This window comes from Hyaena hyaena, unplaced genomic scaffold, assembly GCF_003009895.1.
Source record: "Hyaena hyaena isolate Hyena2069 unplaced genomic scaffold, ASM300989v1 scaffold_260, whole genome shotgun sequence".
NCBI lineage: Eukaryota > Metazoa > Chordata > Mammalia > Carnivora > Hyaenidae > Hyaena > Hyaena hyaena.
Genome location: NW_024080892.1, coordinates 1,612,063 through 1,633,169, shown reverse-complemented (window position 1 = coordinate 1,633,169; position 21,107 = coordinate 1,612,063). Strand labels below are relative to the sequence as shown.

At 41.4% G+C, this 21,107-nt stretch overlaps 1 protein-coding gene across 1 annotated transcript in view; it reads right to left on the bottom strand.

The window, feature by feature from the left end:
- Positions 1 to 7,124, bottom strand: part of PDE8B (phosphodiesterase 8B) — a 137,090-nt gene extending 129,966 nt beyond the window's left edge. The window contains exon 1 of the mRNA XM_039245560.1: positions 7,074 to 7,124. Within this exon, the coding sequence (XP_039101491.1) occupies positions 7,074 to 7,100 (27 nt within the window). The 5' untranslated portion in view covers positions 7,101 to 7,124. The remainder of the gene's footprint in view (positions 1 to 7,073) is intronic.
- Between the last annotated feature and the right edge of the window lie 13,983 nt (positions 7,125 to 21,107).

Here is a 21,107-nt window from a genome sequence, read left to right as displayed (position 1 = left end):
TTTTTCTTTTTGGTAAGTCTGGCTAGGGGTTATCAATTTTGTTAATTCTTTCCAAGAACCAGCTTCTAGGTTCATTGATCTGTTCTACTGGTTTTTGTTTCTGTATCATTTATGTCTACTATAATCTTTATTATTTCCCTTCTTCTGCTGGTTTTACACTTTGTTTTTCCTTTTCTAGCTCCTTTACACGTAAGATTAGGTTGTGTATTTGAGACTTTTCTTGCTTCTTGAGGTAGGCTTATATTGCTATATACTTCCCTCTTAGGTCTACTTTTGCTGCATCCCAAAGATTTTGGACTGTTGTGTTTTCATTTTCATTCCTTCCATATACTTTATTTCACCTTTAATTTCCTTGTTAACCCATTCATTCTTCAGTAGGATGTTCTTTAACCTCCATGTATTTGTGGTCTTTCCAAATTTTTTCTTGTGATTGACTTCAAGTTTCATAGTGTTGTGGTATGAAAACATGCAAGGTATGATCTCAATCTTTTTGTACCTCTTAAGGACTGATCTGTGATCCAGTGAGTGACCTATTCTAGAGAATATGTATGTATCCTGATGCTTTAGGATAGAATATTCTGAATATATTGTTAAGTTTATCTGGTCCAGTGTGTCATTCAAAGCCATTGTTTCCTGGTTGATTTTCTACTTAGGCAATCTGTTCTTTGCTCTAAGTGAGGTATTAAAGTCACTTACTATTATTGTGTTGTCAACAATGAGTTTATGTTTGTTATTGACTGATTTATATATTTGGGTGCTTTCAAGTTGGGGGTATAAATATTTATAATTGTTAGATCTTGCGTTATGATATAGTGCCCTTTTTCATCTCTTGTTATATAGTCTTTGGGTTAAAATATAGTTTAAGTATGGCGACTCTGGCTTTCGACATCCTTTAGTGAGATAAATGGTTCTTTGTCTCCCCATTTTCAATCTGCAGGTGTCTAAGTCTAAAATGAGTCTGCTACAGGCAGCATATAGATCTTGTTTTCTTATCCATTCTGATACCCAATGTCTTTTGACTGGAGCAGTTAGTCCACTTATAGTATCTATTATTGATAGATATGAATCTAGTGCCACTGTATTACCAGTAAAGTCATTTATTTTTGTTTCTGGAGGCTGTTCCTTTCTAGTCTTTGTTGCTTTTGGCCTTTCTTTCCCACTCAAAGAGTCCCCTTTAGTATTTCCTGCAGGGCTGCTTTAGTGGTAAAGAACTTCTTTAGTTTTTGTCTGGAAAATTCTTTATTTCTTCTTTTATTCTGAACGACAGCCTTACTGGATAAAATATTCTTGAATGCATATTTTCCCCATTCAGCAACTTGAAAAAATCATGTCACTCCGTTTTGGTCTGCCAAGTTTCTGTGGAGAGATCTGTTGCTAATCTTATTTGTCTTCCCTTTCAGGCTAGGGATTTCTTTTCCCTTACTGCTTTCAGTATTCTTTCCTTATCTCTGTATTTTGCAAATTTTACTAAGATATGTCTTAGTGTTGGCCTTCTTTTGTTCATTTTGATGGGTGTTTTCTGTACCTCCTGGATTTATGTCTGTTTCCTTTCACAGATGAGGTTATTTTTCAGCTATAATTTGCTCAAATAAAATTTCTGCCCCCTTCTCCCACTCTTCTTCTGGCAAATGTTATTACACTTTATGGAATTATTGAGTTCCCTAAGGCTACATTTGTGATCCAATATTTTTCTCTCTTCTTTTCAGGTTCATTATTTTCCATAATTTTACCTTCTATATCATTTATTCATTCCTCTGTTTCTTATATCTTTGTGATCATTACACTCAGTTGGTTTTGTACCTTGGTTATAGCATTTTTTTTCACCCTGACCAGTTTTGAGGTCTATTATCTCTGCAGTAAGGGACTCCCAGGTGTCTTCTATACTTTCCTCAAGCCCAGTTAGTATCTTATGACTATTGGTTTAATTCTGGTTCAAGCATATCTGCTTTGATTAGATCCCTGGCTATGACCTCTTTTTGTTCTTTATTTTGGGGTGAATTCCTCCATCTTGGTACTGTGTCTAGGTCTCTGTCTTCTGTGTGTTAGGAAAACCTATTATGTTTCCTGCTCCTGAGAGTAATGGCTGTATTAAGAAGAATTCCTATACTGTCCAAGACTTGGTGCTTCAGGAAGTGTTTCTGGTGGATACTGTGTGCACTCTGCTATTATGTTTTTGTTGCTCTTTCCCTCAGGTCAGTCCTCTGCAGAGGTGCCATGGTGTGGCAAGTTTTAATGAGGTGTATTTTTGTCTGTTTGTTACAAGAGGCTAGATCCTATATCCCTTAAAGCAAAAACTTTTAGCAGTCTATGATCAGTAGACTTGGTTCATGCAGGGGGTTTGTGCTGGTCTTCTAGGGGAGGGGCCCGCTGCGGCTGCTCTGACTCTCAGGCATGCTTGTCCTAGTTCAGAAGCACCTGCAGAGAGCAGAGGGGTGAGGCTTGGTGTAAATGGCTCAAGCCTCCACTGGGGGTGCTGTGCTACTCACTGAAGTCATCCATGCTAATGGGCAGGGGTAAAAATCGCATCACCCGGATCTCTCCTCCCAGAGAGGAGAGTTCATGCCCGCTACTCTTCAGGAAGCCCTCACCAGAAGAGACAACAGTCTCCTTCAATTTGTTCCAGGCATCCCTCAGATACCTGCCTTCACCCTATGTCCAAGCCATCTGCGCATCCAGAAGTGCAGTCCTCCTGTGTTTTATGTCAGGCATGCCAGATGTGTTTCAAATGTCCAAATCTTGGGGACAGGGCATAGCACAGACCTGGATTGATCTTCTGAGGGAGGGTGTTGCTACACTGTGGCTGGTGCCCATCTGTCCCAAAAGGACAGTCATATGAATGAAAAGGGGCTTAGAGTGTATGGTCAAGTGCAACAAAAAGCTGACATCCAATTAGCTGCCCTCAGCAGGTGTCTCTGATTGTATGCTAATGAAAGGGCAGTTCAATGACACCCACTGGCTCTGTGGTCCTTGGAGAGGCAGTGCCAGCTCTCCCAAATGCAGTCCAAGAAGATGAACTATCCTCCCAGTGTGACCCAAAGGATCCTGAGACCACTCTGTTCACTTCTGGGCCTCTGCCCTCCCTATTGACAGGAGCACCACTATGCCCACCAGGCTCCACCCAGCAATGGCACAGACTTCTAAGACTTTAGTCTTTGAGCTTGGTGGCTTATAAAAACTCACGATAATCAGCCCCTTTCAGTTTGTCCATCACTGGTTTTAGGGAAGTATTTTTTCTTGTGCAATGCTATGCTCTCTATTCTCTCTTTCTCTCTGTCTCTCACTCCCTCTCTCTCTCTCCCTGATCAGGGATCCCTCCCCTCTGCAGCACTGGTGATTCTTTTCTCCCCCAAATCACCTATCTGAATCATCTACCTTCCATGATGTGGCCTCTTTTCTCCTTCTACTTGTACAGTTTGTTCTCTTGGTCCTCAGATCCATCTCCTGGGTATTCAGAATGATTTAATATTTATCTAGCTGTGTTTGAGGGATGAGGCAAGCACAGGGTCCTCCTACTATTCTACTGTCTTAACTTTTCCTCCAATATTCTCAAAATCTGACAAAGGACTTGTGGTTAGAATATATAATGAACTACAGTTCAATGTTTTAGGGGTGCCTGGGTGGCTCATTCAGCAAAGCATCTGACTTTGGCTCAGGTGATGATCTTGCAGTTCATGAGTTTGAGCCTACACAAGGCTCTGTGCTGACAGTTCAAAGCCTGGAGCATGCTTCAGACTCTGTGTCTCCCTCTCTCTCTGTCCCTCCCCCAGGAGTGCTCGATCTCTCTCAGTCTTTCAAAAATAAATAAATATTTTTAAAAAAATTTTAAGTCAATCCAATTGGGGTGAATGGGTGGCTCAGTTGGCTAAGTATTTGACTTCGGCTCAGGTCATGATCTCATAATTCATGGGTTTGAGCCCTGCATTTGGCTCTCTGCTGTCAGTGTAGAGCCTGCTTCAGATCCTCTGTCTCCCTCTCTCCCTCTCAAAAATAAAGGGACATTAAAAAAAAAAAAGTCAATCCAATTAAAAATAAGAAGACTTAACCAAACATTCAAAGAAAATAAAAGAACAGCTGATAAGCCAATAAAATGCTCAACATTACTAGTCATGGAGGAATAGAAATTTAATTCACAAGATATTAGCTAAAGTTAGGAGACTGAAACACCAATAATTACCAAGGACATGGAATAATTAGAACTCTCATATTGTTTGTAGGAGTATAAACCACTACAGCTTGGGGCACCTGGGTGGCTCAGTTGGTTAAGTGTCCGACTTCAGCTCAGGTCATGATCTCACGGATCATAGGTTCAAGCCCTGTGTTGGGCTCTGTGCTGACAGCTAGCTCAGAGCCTGGAGCCTGTTCTGTGTCTCCCTCTCTTTCTGACCCTCCCCTGCTCACACTCTCTCTCTCCTTCTCACGGAAATAAAAACACTTAAAAATTTTTTTAAAAACCATTACAACTCACTTTGAGAAGAGATATGAAAGTCTCTTATAAAATTACACATAACACTGTTTTGGAATTTTTAGCAAAACAACAAGGCAAATAATGAAATAAAGCATTCCGATTGGAAAGGAAGAAGTAATGGCATGATCTCGTATATAGATAATCCTCAAGAAGCCACAAAAAACTCCAAGAGCTAATGAAGGAGCTCATCAAGGTTGTATGAAAAAGATAAAGAAACAAAAATACATTGTATTTCTACATACTATCAATGAATAATGCAAAAATGGAATTAAGGAAATAATTCCATTTGCCAAAGTATCGCAGAATAAATTCAAAATACCAAAGACACACTAAACACTATACAATACTATTGAAAGAAGTTAAAGAAAATCTAAATAAATAAAAACGTCTGTATTAACAAACTGGGAGACAAAACTGTTAACACTGTAATATCCCAAAATAGATTTATAATCCATTGTATGATTTGCAATCATTGAGGGGACTCACACCTCAGATCACAGTAATGAAAATAGTGTGGTATTGGCATAGGACAAACATATATACCAATGGAATAGATGTGAGAATCCAGAATATAACCTTCATAGTTATGGTCAGTTGATTTCTGACAAAGGTGCCAAGACAATTCGATGGGGAAAGAATATTCTTTTTAACAAGTGGCGCCATGACAACTAAATATCTACATGTAAAAGAATGAAGCCCTACCTCATACCATATATAAAAATTAACTCAAAATGAACGACAGAGCTAAATGTAGGAGGTAAAACTCCTAATAAAAACCAAAGCTGTCAATCTCTGGGACCTCAGATTGGACAAGTGATTCTTACACATGACATCAAATGATGACGAATGAAGAAAAATTTCAGAGCGTTGCCTATAGCCTGACCCCTTTGAAATAAAGCTTTAAAATATTCAAAAGCAAAGTAATTATTATGAATGGACACGCACATATATAGAATATACAAATATCTAGTGTAATCAATTTCCAAGTAGTGGTTTTAGGGAAGTGAAGATGGGGGGGGGGGCAGTACAGAAGGATACTTAAGGGTAATCTTGAATTTCTGAAAAAAACTCAGAGAAAAATATACTGTTAATATTCAATAAAAGGGTTACAGCTATACTCATGTACCTTTATGAATATCTGAAATACTTTACAATTTGACAAATTATATTTTTAAAAGTCAAGACATCCTTAGTATGATCATTAATTTCCAGTGCAACCCAGAGTAAAAATTAAAGTAAATTAAACTAATTGATCCAAAACTATACTAATCTCAAGAAACATTCAGGAAATTGCTTTGGGAATAAACACCATTATTAGATCCTTTGTCATTGCCTTTATTCAAAATGAAGCACAAAGTACACACCCCCAGAATGATTACTGGAATTTTCCATTTGCTTGTATTCTATACAAATAGCTGTGGCTTATGTTTATTTTAGCAAATTCTTTTTTCTGTCTCTACTCCTAAATTTGTTTTCATCAGATTTTCCCAAGCTAAATATCTTCCTTTTGTTTTTTTTCCCTTTCCCAAGATTTGTATTTCCTTTCCTAAGCAACAATAAAACATTATTTTCTTTTCCATTTGCTCATAATTCAAACAGTACATTTCCTTGTTTGGTTTTTCACTTTCATCTACATGTTTGGTTTGCTTACATTTTTTCTGCATATGCACTTTTCCCAAGTAATTTCCCCAATGCACAAGCTTCCAGGTATTAACAAGCTACATTTTTCTAGGGAGAAGGCTCACTCATTTAGGCCTATCAGGAAGATATGTATGCAGATGGAGATTTAACAATAACCACTGTTTATTTAAAAGGGTACCTATCCCTCCACCCATGTTCCTCTGAAGGGGCCATTGGACACTGAGGGCTGTGGGGAGAATGGTTGCAAAGCTGCTGCCATTTTTAGAGTGAGGTGAACGCCACAGGCACTGGGCCTTCTCGTCCTGGAGCCAGCTCCCACAGTGTTACAGAGCCCAGATGAATACCTGGCTCAACTCACAGGGGACCAGAAAGGGGAACCTCTGGTCTTTTCTTCTGGGCCAACAACAGTTGTCATTTACTGAGCCTCTCCACAGCCCAACAGTCTTCTAAGCACTCAGTGCAATTTCATCTAACTCCTAATTCCCCATGAGAGAGGGGAATTATCATCTCTACTTTACACACAGGGCACTGGGTAGAGAGGTCAAGCAACATAAGCAAAGTCACATAGCTTTGAGACCTGGCTGGTGGAGCCAAGGTTCACATCCACCTGTGGAACATGGCAAAATCCCTGACACTTTCCACACACAGCTTCTTCCCTTTCTGGCTGCTTCAGGGTGCAGAGCAGTCTAGTTTTTTGGTAGAAGAGTTGCCCTCCCTCCCAACCCACCATGCAACCTACCTAATGTATTTATACTCAAGATGGGGCAATGTTAAGTCCTCAAGAAAACAATTTGATTCCTCAAGTATGACATTATGAAAAATAAGCAGTTATACAAATACATATATAGGCAGGTGTGTTGTAGGGGCAAAGAGGGCTACCTGCTATAGTACTGAAAGAACCCTTCAGATGGTGCTCATATAACCACGTGCTCCAGAAACAAAGCCCAACTGAGTAATGGAAGCATACCTGAATAGGATCCTGCGTCAGTCTCATGGGCCCAATGCGCACCTCTGCAGAAGAGACCTGCTAAATAAAGGACAACACATGAGATGTGTCAAGTCAAACTCCAAGAATTGACAAATCCTTCTGTACTCAGAATATCATGTTATGCCACTTCATAGACACTAACTGTAAGGATTCAATTTACCGACATGGAGAAAGTTTATAAAACATCATATACAGCATAATCCTGGTTTTGCGTAAGAATATATACATTTATACGCACTGAAAATGTCTTGGAGGATATCATCAAATACCTAAGTAGTGGATTTCAGGTTGTTCTTACTTTAAGTACGTGGATTTTTATACTAAACAAGTATTGTTTTATGGGAAAAAAAGACATTAATTATCTTCTGAGCACCTACTAGGTGCACAACACCATGTTAGACAGTTATTATTCTGAAATCTTGAGTAAAAGTTTCTCTTAAATGTGAAAGCTACAACATCTGATTTTAAGAGCTGTTCCTTTAGATCTTGATTTTCTTATCTTCATGCTTTCATATGAGGAATAAAGAACTTTTTCCTACCCACGTTTACCACGAATAAACTCCTTTCAATTGAACCTCCTCAAATCAACTGAGGAACCCCATATCATGACAAGAGGAAAACCATGTCCCTCATTTCAAAGACGAAAACCATGCCCCACGGTTCACTCCAGGAATGAGCTTGGATGTTCAGTGGCCAAAACCATCTAACTGCTTCAGCTGTACTCAAGAGCAAATATTTGTCTTTAATTACTGTGCTTGGATTTCTATGAGGGACTTTCCTCTAGATTACTGGATGGAGGGTCTTGGCCTCACCTCCATGGATCTAATTTTGTTTTTCTCCAAGAAGAGGTAGTCATTTTGCCACCACTTGAGAGCTTATCCTGCAATCTACACACTGGCTCGGTCCCTGTCAATCAGATGGAACACCTTCAGTAAGCATAAAAATTCATAGGGCCGGAGATAACTCAGTAATGACCCAAGAGCCAGAAGAGGCTTTATCGGTTAATAAAAGCAGAACTGTCTTTACATTATAATTTTGAAAACTAAAAATGTCCCTCTCTCCTTTCTTCCTTTTTCTCCATGCTTAATTCCTGGGGGGCACGGTGTGTTATCTTCTCTAAAACGTGACCGAACTGCTGACACTCCTCTGTTTACGGTCGATCCCTAAGCCCTGGTGCCACCGTGTGAGGCAAACCTGCTGGGCACTTTGGCCTCTTACCACACTAGTCAGCATAAAACTCAAAGCCCTCTGATGATGGCTCAGCTGAGGTTCTTGGTTCTCTGTGGTGGGTTCTGCTTGGTGAGGCAGCTTCTGGACAGTGGGTCCATCCAGTAAGCCTGGCACAGCTCATGCCAACTCAGGGCCTTGAGTCCCAGAGCCCATGGACCAGGAACAAGTCCCTCCAGTGTTTTGGTGCTGCCTTCAGGTCAAAGAACATGGGGCCTTATGCTTCTTCCCATTAAACCAAACAATATTCTATAAAGCATTATTGCTGATACCAGCACCCAGCATATATGCAGACCCCAAGAACGATGCCACTGAAAAAGGAATAGCAGCAGACCTCTGCGTCACTGGGATTCTGCAGCCCACCAGCCCCCAGCTCTACTCTAAAAACAATTTTTAGGGGGCACCTAAAACCGCTCAGTCGGTTAAGCATCCAACTTTGGCTTAGGTCATGATCTAACAGTTTGTGAGTTCAAGTCCCACATCAGGTTCTGTGCAGAAAGATTCTGTGTCTGTCTCTCTTTCTGCTCCTCCCTCATTTACACTTTGTCTCTTGCTCTCTCTCAAAAATGAACTCTAAAAAAATTTATTTAAAAAAAAAGTTTTTATTGCTGAACCAGACATGGCCCTTCAAAAGCAGTGCAACTACTAGAATTTTACTTAAAAGCTAATAATTAAAAAGTGAAATCAATTTGGTACAGTAAGATAAATTTGACTGATAATCTAGGTATCTTTTCACTGTCTCTGTGACCTCTCTCGGGTTCACTGCACCCACCACATACATAAGCTCTCCTCTAACAAGGCCGCCTATGAATGGTTTCTCCAGCTAAACTGGCTCCCAAAGGGGTTGTCCAGGGACAGAAACTAAATGAGACATGTAGTATAAAGTTTAAAAGGAATAAAATAATAAGTGACTCACTTTGGAAGGCTAAGGGATAGGGGAAGGATCCTTGCTGCAAGGGCACAGACTGTCCAAAAAATAATTCACTCTTAAGCCATACATTTCTGTATAACTTTGTAAATAATGACCACGTGCATGAAGTACTTATATAGGGAGCTTTTTTTTTTTTCTGTTTACTAAGAGCTTACAATTGATTCCTGATGAAATCACTCTAGAACAAATTCTGTGGAACAGTGTAATGACTGTTGGCACACAAATAACTAGATTCTCTTCGAGGAAATTATTCTCATTATTGTCTCCTATTCATTTAGGCCCAGAGGACCCAATTACGTTTCAGCTTTTCATGTTACTGAATTTAGACATGACACGGGTCAAGTCACTTTTTACATAGGTCTCTTGGTGGGATAAAAGCCCTGAGAGGTGGCATTTGTGGGCTTTTAATATCAACATCAAAAAGGAAGTCAATTACATTTTCTTTATAGGTAAGGAAATAATGACTCATTTGGAGTAATGCTGAAATAAGGCCCTTGCATTACTATCCACACTGGCAAATCTTTTAAACTATGATCATTTCTGCCATGCATTTTATGTCTGTAGAAAACATGATGCTTTTGCTGGAACTATCAAATAAGCTCAGTATGTTACCTCCAGGGGACTTTAAGGTTAAAATGTAGAGGAAGAAGAGTTCTGAGAGGAGGAGAAAGACCTTCTCAATGACTTCTGATCACAACTCAGAAGAAGAAGGAAGGAAAAAACCCTGCAAGTTTTATTACCTCATTGGCACATGGTAAAATTTTTCATGTACTTTATTTCCTTTAATTTGGGGAGGTAAGTATTACTTTATTTACTTATTTTTGGCACTAATGAGGTAACAGGCCCAGGGTGGAGAAGATGGTGATAAACTGACATGTCAAAATGCCTATCATGTTAGGTACAGTGGTAGGAGCTTACCAGGCATTTTCTCATTTAATCCTCAAAATCCATTTCATTTTCTAGCCATGGGAATTACAATAGGTACTGTGGTACCAAGAGACCCAAAATCTCAGTGGCTTAATATTATAAAGGTTTATTTTTTATTCAGACCACATTCACTATGGTGTCAGGTGACTTTCCAAGGCAATTCCTCCTTGTAGTTACTTAGCGGTCCAGGCCAAGAGAAAGGCAGGGGGAAAGTCACAGGAGACTAGGGCATGGGTCTGTAAGGTCTCAGCCTGCAAGTTACACAGTGCTCTCCCTCAGCCCATTGGTTGGACCTGGTCACATGGTCCCACTTCACCCTAAGGAGGTCGGAAATTAAGGAAGCAAATGGGTATGAGTTACATAGACCTTTGTAAACTTTGCCAGGAGAACATCTGAGAATTACGTGAAAACTCCTCAAGCCCCCGCTCTCCAAACGACTCTACTAGGTGTTTTTATAGAATTGACCTTAGCGGGGAGACAGACAATGGTCACTGAGTAACAGCATGTAATTTTCAAAGCAACATGTAGCCTAGAGCATATCTTTTTCCCCTCATGACAGGAAAGGCCCCACAATCTTCTTCTACAGCCACAAGAGCCCTCGACCTGCATCCAACAACATTTTAACCTCTGCCTGACCCAGCTCACCAGGAAGCTGCAAACTGAGGCAGAGCCCAGGGGAGGTACCCCAAATGTGGTCGACCTTCAAGACCCCTGCCTGTCACATCTCTACCCAAGTCCTCACAGCCCCACTTCACTGTAGCACACTCCACCTCCACTGCCAGCTTATGGCCTCAGTCTACCAGCTCCCTTAGTCCTGACATACACTTAGCTTCCTGTCTCTTGGCTTGCTTTTTCCTTCTTAGTCTGTGCTCCCAGTCATCTGACCTTGGCTTCCCTGTCCAAGACAGGTCAACTAGCCCAACAGAATGGCAGAACATCTCCTTGCTGGCTCTGAGGGCTGGCGCAAGGCAGCAACGAGTAGAGGCAAACCTGCTGCAGGCATATTCACAGCAGCAGCAGTTTGTAGAGTTCTGTTTCTGACACAGGGGACTTACTGCCTACATTTCACCAGTATGCCTAGGAGTATTTATGAACATCAACAGGAGACCATTGACTGATGACTCTGCAACCGAGCCAAGATTCTCTACTTCAGAGAATGACCTCTGAGCAAGTGCAGAAGCACACATCCTCAGTTAGTGTACTAGTTTTCATTCCAGGCAGTGAAGAAGTCTGCCAAGTTCACAAAGCAAGGAAAGGATGGAGTCACAGGGAACATAAAGCCAGCACCCAGGAGGAGAGGAGGACGGGGCAAGATGCAAAGAGACACATTTCGTAGCCACTCTGACCACATGGCTTTCCCCAAGAGCCCAGGGAGGAAGGACTGCTGACTGACAGTGCAGATTTAACCATCCATTGTTTATAATGTGTCAAACACTTGTGTGTACACACATCCACACACGGCAGCATACACATGCAAATACATGTAGCAGGCTAACCAATTCACAGTCAGTGGAGTTGGCTCTCTAGGAAAAAAAAAAAGTTCTATTTTGTGGCATTAGTTGATTCTGGGGTATAAATGCTTACACTGGAGTTCACCGCACGCTAGCACCATTGGCCCCTGAATGTGCAGCTGGGACTGTATCTTTTCACTGTGAATGAAAAGGGTGTATGAGTGGCAAACTCGTTGAGTTTTTGTTGGTCTACACATGTCTGTCACTTGTTTTGTCTGATAGTTTAATGACATACAGAATTCTGGTGGACAGATATTTTCCCTCAAACTTGGAAGTTAAGAGAAAGGAGAAAGTACTTCTGGCTTTCAAGGTGGAGAGGTCAAGGGAGGCAATCAGGTCATGAAAGCCAAGAGGATGATAGGACTGGGTTATGAGAAGAAATTCCAGATACGGAGCAAGAGAAGCAAAGGCATAGAGGCCAGAACACAAAGCACAAGGGCAGAGAAAGTGAAGAAAGGCAGGGCTGGGTTCAGTTCCTCAGAAGATCCCAGAAAAAATGTGCCCTTCCCCGCCCCCTGCTTTTTTCCACTGTGGGTTTCTGAATGGAGAATTCACACGATCAGATTTAGGACTTGGGAAAACAAAAAGCAAACATCTTGTTTGTCTACTTTCTGGATAGATAAGAAGAACAGATTTAGCAAAACCAAAACAAAGCCACTGCGGTGAGTAGGAACTAGAACAGGGAAAACAAGTGGGAAACATATGTCACAATGAACAGGAGAAAAATGACCAACCCCCCTCCCCCCCCAACAGCTTGGCCTCATTTCAATGGAGAACAAACTCTATGATGAAAGCCAGCTGGTACAGGTCAGGCAGATGGAAGACATAATCTGGAGAGAAATCATGTCAGTTGAGGCTGGCTAATTTGCCTGTCACTGTGCCCTGTGCCCTGCTGCTGACTGCCACACCACTATGTACTTTCAGCTTCAGGAGTTTTGTTAGAAAACCTGCACTTGAGTTTTAGAGCTTCCTTCGAACAGGAAGGAAGTGAGAGGTCAGGAAGAAAAGCAGCTGACCTGAAAAGCCCTGGCTACCCCACCTGCCCAGCACAGCTGCTCCTGTGCCCCCACCTGTGTGCCCCCACCTCGTGGGCCCAGCTGTATCCAAGCCCAGCTGCACTCCTGCACCCCTAACGGCTCTTCTCAGCACCCTTCCCTACTGCATAGCACTTACTGTATTACTCGTTTCTCCTTGGCAAGACCGCATTTCCTGAGGACACAGAGTCTATCTTCCTCACAAGATTTCCCCCAGCATCTAGAAGGTACTCAATAAATAAATGGAACTGAATCAAACTGCCTAAAATCACACAGATTTTAAGTAACAGAGTCAGGAGTGAGGCTTGATTTCTCCCCTGGAACACTGAGTGCCATGTTCTACCATTATGCTCCAGAACTTAGAGAATTCTGACTGCACTTTTCTGTCATGAATTTCTGGGCTTCGTTGTGATTTTGCAAAACACATGACCCAGTCCCCAGCGATCCCTGCTTGGGTCCTGGCCATCTGTACTAGCAGGGCTGCCACGGGGACTAAGAAGGAAAAGGTCAAGCTTGTGTATAGGTGGGTGTCTGGGCCACTGTACGGGGCTTCCGTAAGCCCCTTCCAAAAAACAAGCTCAAAGTCTGAATATTCCTTCACTTTGATGACTTCGTATTTGGAATCCCCTCGTCCCTGCTATCATCAGTACTGAGCGTTCACACAGGTGCACACACACGCACAGCACAGGGCAAATAAGACTTCGCTTCTGTGGGGAGGAGGGGTGACTCCATGGTAAAGATCACTTCAATCACCAGAGTGAGCTGTGGGCTCAGGAAGACTCATTTTTAAATGCCCTTAATCAACTCTGCCTGCTGCCCTGTGGGCTCTGACTTTAGTATTGAATCCTCTCAAGGTGTTCCTTGTCCACCCTCCAATCCCAGGCCAAATTCTTTCTTTATTGACAGCAAGCAAAGGTTGCGTATCACTTTTGCCTTTAGTAGGCCCATGCCTGCCCTCTGGCTTTCAGTCCTAAAGGCACCAGCCTGACTCCGAGGCCGCGCATGCCGGTCTCATCCTGCTCTCCACTCCTCGGGGCCCCCTTCCTCCACACATCCAGCATGCTTCCTCTTTCTCTGTTAGCCAAGCAGCTGTCACTGTGGGCTCTGCCCACACACCAGCCTCCAGCCCTCCCCTTGCTTTGTTTCTAGCCACCCTAGAGCACCTCCTGGCAACTCTGCTGCCCAGACCTTTCAAGGCCCAGGAGGTGGATCTGACCCTCCTCTCAACTTCCTGCTGCCAGTTCTCAGATCTAGAAGTTCTCCTGTGCTTTGCATTACAAGTACCTGAGACTTATTAAACGTATATATGTCTGGGTCCTACTTCAAACCAAGAGAATCAGAATCTCTAAGGGTGGGGTCCAGGCATCAGCATTTTTTTAAATCTCAGGTGCTGAGCTAGGGTTTAGAACCACCGGTCTATTCTGAGCAAACATGTCGGCAGTCAACAGCGGACATACTAATTTATTCAACAAGTATCAACCGAGCAATTACCTCATCAAAGGCACCAAAATCTACCCCGACACCCCCCTTCAAAATCACAAGCTCACTTAGGCAGGAGCAAGTCCTTCACATCTGACAATTTTCCCAAACTAATTATCTCTAAATTAGAAAAAAAAATTCTTTTTTATGTCTGTGTTACAAACACATATATGGAAGATCACACTCATAGTCATAAGATAGACTGGGTGACATATCGACTGACCTTTTTTATGCTCTGCTTTGTGATCTCTTAGAACAGTACATTAATTTAGCAACATGAATATTTCATTGCAAAAACATACAGATAACTACTAATCAAAATATACCACTATAAAAAGAGATCGAGTTGACTTTGAAATTTAAAACTTCTATTCACTAAAAACTAAAGCAAAGTCAAAAAATATTACTAAAAAGGGAAAAAAGGGAGAGCCCAAAAGATAGAAAACATAAAATACATGCAACAACCAAATATTAGTAACCAGAACACAACAAAAATCTCTAAAAACAATCAATGAAAAGATAACCAGAAATAAAGTTGGGCAAAAGATTTGAAAAAGAAACTTGCAAAGAAGGAAATATAAGCATGAAGAGATGCTCAATCTTTAGTAATAGGAAAATACTTCTCAATTACAAAGAGATACTATGTCACACTCAGCCATTTTTTAAAAGCAACATAATGGAGAATTAGGAAGTCAAATAGTATTATAGGTCAGAATATTGACCCACAGGAACACATACTTTCTTGGTGGGTGTGACAATTGGTCCAGCCACTTTGAAAAATATTTCGGGGGGTTTCTAATAAAGGTGTAGAAATGTATATGTTGTATAATTCAACTCCTGTGTGATTTCGGTGGGTTTCTCTGGTGGTATACAGAGAGGAGGAATTTACACAAATATTTGGAGCAAATTTTTAACAAAAATTTGGAGTCAGCATAATCCTAAGTCCATTAGCATCCATCACCAGAAAAAATATTTTGAGTAACAGTCATACAATGGAATATTATATAATGAAAATATCTCTACTAAGAGCTAGCTACTGGATTCAAAATGGATGAATCTCACAAACCTCGAGTAAAAAAATAAAATCTTAGAACACAACTTCAAGTCTTAAAATATTTAAATTTTTTTTTTTTAATGTTTTATTTATTTCTAGGACAGAGAGAGACAGACAGCGTGAGCAGGGGAGGGTCAGAGAGAGAGGGAGTCACAGACTGAAACAGGCTCCAGGCTCTGAGCTGGCAGTCAGCACAGAGCCCGACGCGGGGCCCGAACCCACAAACCGCGAGATCATGACCTAAGTGAAAGTCGGACGCTTAACCGACTAAGCCACCCAGGCGCCCCATCAAGTCTTAAAATATTTAAAATACTGACTATAGTTTAGGAATATTTTACCAGTACAGAGAAAGGCTTTTAAATTCCCAGTTAAGGCAAGTGGTCCTACTGGTGGAAAGGGGAATGTATGTAGGGAAGGGAGTACCAGAGGCTTAGGAGTGACTACCTAGGTGTTCAATGAATTATATTTTCTAGTTTGTCTATCTTAAATACTGCAAAATAAATTTATAATTTATTTTATTGGGAAAGATTATATTTTTGAGTTAACAGCAGGAAGCCCTATACAAATAGCCTATATATACTACTTCTTTCCTTCTGAAATCTTTATTTGGTAATATAAGGTATTGTGTGTAAAATTCCTCAGAATAGAGATGAAATTTCTTTGAAACAGTGAAATGAAATCCTGGAAAACTGGGCTGGGACTCAGGTGGCCTTGCTCAACATAACTGCTCTGTGTCTCAGTATGAAGGGGCTGATGATGAATCCCCCCAAAACATTAGCTCACAGAATTTAAAGCTTCCTAAAGGTTAAGCAACTCACTCAAAGGACTAGTGAGCCCAGATCCATCTTAGTTAGAAGGCCATGCTATTACTTATATATTCACTTATATTTTGATTTGTTCTAGGAAAGTCTTAAGATGATATGCAACAGAGCTAACAAAACAAAACAAAACACCCTTTTAAAATGATTTACAATTATATGAAAGACCTGAGGGTGCCTGGGTTGCTCAGTCGGTTAACCCTCTGACTCTTGATCTCAGAGTCAAGGCTCTTGAACTCTCTTGAGTTCAAGCCTCATGTCTGGGCTCCATGCTGGGTGTGAAGCCTACTGGAAGGAAGGAAAGAAGGCAAGAGGAAAGACGGGAGAGAAGGAGGGAGGGAGAGCTGGCCAATAAATAATGAGCATGAGGCAGATCAAGAGGGGAGGTCTTTATGAATAAGATACCTCACAGCTACCACAGCTGCCAGTGAAAGACAGAGACCTGGCCCTCAGCCACCACCATGTACAAGGTGAGACAGTGATGGGCTTTCCAGCATCATGTCTTACAATGCCCCCACCCATGCCTTCTTCTCCATTCCCCAGACACTGGTGTTAACAGGCTGTTGTTCCTTACGAAGTAAAACGGCTCCCCTCAGCCAAGTGAAAAGAGAATCATCTACCGTACTATGCCTGGACAACACTGCTGCAAGAAAGTACAGAGGCCACTGAGGCGAGCCTCATGTTACCGCCGAGGCAGTAAAAATCAACGCTGAAGATGCCTGGATGCCATCAGATCCTAACACAGAAAATGTGGCCAGCATAGTCTGATGGAGGAGACTTTCTCCACCACTACACACCTCACAAATCAGATGACAGAAATTGTTTTTTTTTTTTTAACTTTATTTTTATTTGTTTGTTTTGAGAGAGAGCGTGTGTGTGAGCAAGGGAGGAGCAGAGAAAAGGAGAGAGAGAGAGAATCCCAAGGAGGTTCCACACTGTAAGCATGGAGCCCAACACATGCAGGGCTCAAACCCACAAACGACGAGATCATGACCTGAGCATCCAAAGTTGAGTCAGATGCTTAACCCACTAAGCTATTCAGATGCCCCCAATTAGATGACAGGAATTATTTAGATATTGCCACTTCATCTACAGCCATGAGAAAAGAGCTCCACTTGATAACAATTACATGTTAAAATAAAAAGAAGAAAAATGGTCAAGAATACAATCCATGAAATGGTGAGTGCCCCAAAGAGGCTAGCACAAGGAAACTTTACAAAAAATTAGTTTTGGAGGACAAAAAAAACCTAACCATACTTAGATATGATTATGTCAAAAGGCTTTACATTATACATGCAGTCCAAGAATCAAAGCCTTCACAAACGTAAAAATTCTGCTAGTATCACTGGACTTAGTATGTATAAACTTAACACTATTCCCAGATTTCAAAGGTTAAACCCAGAGTCTGACTTGGAAAGCAGAGGAATTTACAGGCAACCGCAAACCGTGACATCTCTCAACTAACTTCCTTTTATTAGGGATATTACTGATAATGGACACTGCCTGATGGCTTGAAGCATTTACAGTGACATTGTATAATAGAGGATGAACAAAGCACAGTCGATCTCTAATTATTCAGGAGGCAGTCATCCAGATTGTGGAAAAACCCAAGCGTTTCTCATGCTCTTCCAGCTTACTCTGTGCCTTCTCTGGAACATTAAATGAAGGCAGGAAAAAGTGAAGGGGTATGATATTCAAATCAGCCAATTCTGCTACATGGTCAGCAGTTTTGGTAAAAAGATCTGATGGGCAAGGGAAGAGAAAACATCTTCTAAAAATGAGTTTGAGATTTCCTGTGGATTTCAAATATCCATACTGCCTCTGTCCTCAGTTTTGTCACTGATAAGCCAGAGATGCCTTCGAGAACCAATAGTGCAATGTCTGTGCTGCCTGGCTCCGAGAAAATCTCATGCTAAGGACCCACTGACCCTGAAACGACTCTGTATTTTTCACCACACCTAGTACTGCCCTCAAAATTCATCCACAAGTGATGGATGAATGGATGGATGGAAGCCACCAGTGCCTGGGTGGCTTAGTCAGTTAAGCGTCTGACTTTCACTTAGGTCATGATCTCGCGGTTCGTGGGTTTGGGCCCCGTGTCGGGCTCTGTGTTGACTGCCAGCTCAGAGCCTGGAGCCTGTTTCAGTCTGTGACTCCCTCTCTCTCTGACCCTCCCCTGCTCACGCGGTCTCTCTCTCTCCTAGAAATAAATTTAAAAAAACATTAAAAAAAAATCATCCACAAGTGTTCTCCTCACTCTGGTTCATCAGGGCCACTCACACTGAGGTAAATTGCAAACATCAGTCCCCAAGTCCATGAATCATCTGAACACAGGTTAATCAATCAGTATCAAACTCTGATTTCCCATTAAAAACAAATCACACTTAAAAGTAAGTAATTACGGTGCCTGGGTGGCTTAGGTCAGGATCCCACAATTCAGGGGTTTGAGCCCACTTCCGGCTCTGTGCTGACAGGTCAGAGCCTAGAGCCTGCTTCAGAATCTATGTTTCCCTCTCTCTTTCTGCCCTTCTACCATATGTGCTCTGCTTCTCTCTCTCCCTCAAAAATAAACACTAAAAAATATTTTTTAAAAACTATGTAATTCTTGGGGGCCTGGTGGCTCAGTTGGTTAGCGTCCAATTTCAACTGAGGTCATGATCTCACAGTTTGTGAGTTCAAGCCCCGCGTCGGGCTCTGTGCTGACAGTTCAGAGCCTGAAGCCTGCTTCAGATTCTGTGTCTCCCCTTCTCTCTGCCCCTCTCCTGCTCATGCTTTGTCTGTCTCTGTTTTGTAATAATTAATAAATGTAAAAAAAAATTTTTTTAAAGGAAGTAATTCTTGAGAAGTCACCTACAAAATGCAAAAGTACACTTTTTTGAAAAAAAGTTTTACTTATTTGGTAAAAACAATGGTTTCTAAACAGTTATTCATAAAAAGCACAGTTCACATCCTAAAGATACACGACTTAGGTGAAACACTATACCATTAAAACCTCAATATGTTTTAGAAAGTTAGCAAGCGCGACAGCCACCCTGAGATAGCATTCCAAGGGCCCTGTGACCACTCCTCCTTACGGAAGGTTGCACAGAGCAGGAGTCAAGTCTCCAGTGAGCCCTGGCCCTGTGGTTTCACAGGGCTCATGTCAAATGCCAACGGGACAACACTCACAATCTTAATTCTTGTTTTCTAAAAATATTGTTGTTTTAGATTCAGAGATAAGGACAAGGAAGCACCTTGGGGATGGAAGCAGCTTCTTTACAGGGATGTGGTTGAGCCAAGGAAGGCCCCTATGGAGCACTTTCTTTTCTCCCAGAAACCCAGAGCTTTAGAATCAAAGACCACTTTTGGCTTAATCAAAGTACATTTCTTTTAAAAGGTAGTTCAGGGGCACCTGGGTGGCTCAGTCACTTAAGCATCTGACTCCTGGTTTCAGCTCAGCTCATGATCTCACAATTCTTATGTTCAAGACCCACACTGGGCTCTGTACTGACAGCACAGAGCCTGATTGAGATTCATTCTCTCTCTCTCTCTCTCTCTCTCTCTCCCTCCCCCCCACACACACAAAATAAATAAACTTATTTTTTAAAAAATAAAATAAAAAAGTAGTTCAAACTAACAACCTATCTTATATGCCTTCCATCTGGAACCCATGTAGAAAAAAAACTACCAGTAACTGACTGACAAAATTATAAAGAACAAGTTAGGAGTATTTTGGTCTGAGAGATTTAACAACAGACTTCAAAGATATAACTAACAGAACAGCATGGTTCTAGCAGAGAGATGAATGAAGATAACAGAAAGCTTAGGAACATACACACGTGCATGCCAACATGAATATGTATATATATAAAATTTTGTTCCTAAGCTTTCCCTTATCTTTCATTCATCTCTCTGCTAGAATCATGCCATTTTGTAAGTATGATTGTAGTAAACAGGAGAAGTGTGGATTGATATCAGTGAAGAAGAAGTGAATAATTCAGTAACTTCACTAATGATAGGATAATTGGTTAATATGTGGAGAAAAATTGGGTTAGCTCCACACTTTATAACGTATATCCAAATTACTTTCAGCTAGTTTACAATTTTAAGGTTGTGGGGTTGTTTTTTTGTTTTTTTGTTTTTTTTTTTTTTTTGGTGTTTATTTATGGGGGGTGAGCAGGAGCAGAGAGAGAGAGACAGAAGAACCAAAGTAGGCTCTGCAATGACAACAAAGAACATGATGCCGGGCTCACACTCAGGAACCGTGAGATCGTGACTTGAGCTGAAGTTGGACACTTAACTGAACCACCCAGGTGCCCCCAGATAGTTTAAAATTTTAAGTGGTTTAAATAGCAGTTTAAAATAAACCCTTAAGAACATCGAAGAAAGGGGTGCCTGGGTGCCTTAGTCGGTTAAGCGTCCGACTTTTGCTTAGGTCATGATCTCGCGGTTCGTGGGTTCGAGCCCCACATCGGGCTCTGTGCTGACTGCCAGCTCAGAGCCTGGAGCCTGTTTCGGAGTCTGTCACTCCCTCTCTCTCTCTGACCCTCCCCTGCTCACGCTGTCTCTCTCTCTCTCCTAGAAATAAAAACATTTAAAAAAATTAAAAATAAAAAAAAGAACACTGAAGAAAATAAATAGGTGAATACTTCTATCATTCAAGAGCCTGGAAGGCCTTGCTGAGAATAAGATCAAAGACATCAACAGTGAAGGAAATGACTGTTAGATTTTCACTAATAATGGCACAAAAACAGACACAGAGACCAATATAATAGAGAACTATGGCCAACTAATCTTTGACAAAACCCTAGAGGAGAAAGCAGGAAACAACCTCCTTGACCTCAACTGTAGCCATTTCTTACTTGACACATCCCCAAAGGCAAAGGAATCAAGAGCAAAAATGAACTACTGGGACCTCATCAAGATAAAAAGCTTCTGCATGGTAAAGGAAACAATCAATAAAACTAATAGGCACTGTCAGAATGGGAAAAGATAGTTGCAAATGACATAGCGATAAAGGGCTAGTATCCAAAATCTATAAGGAACTCACCAA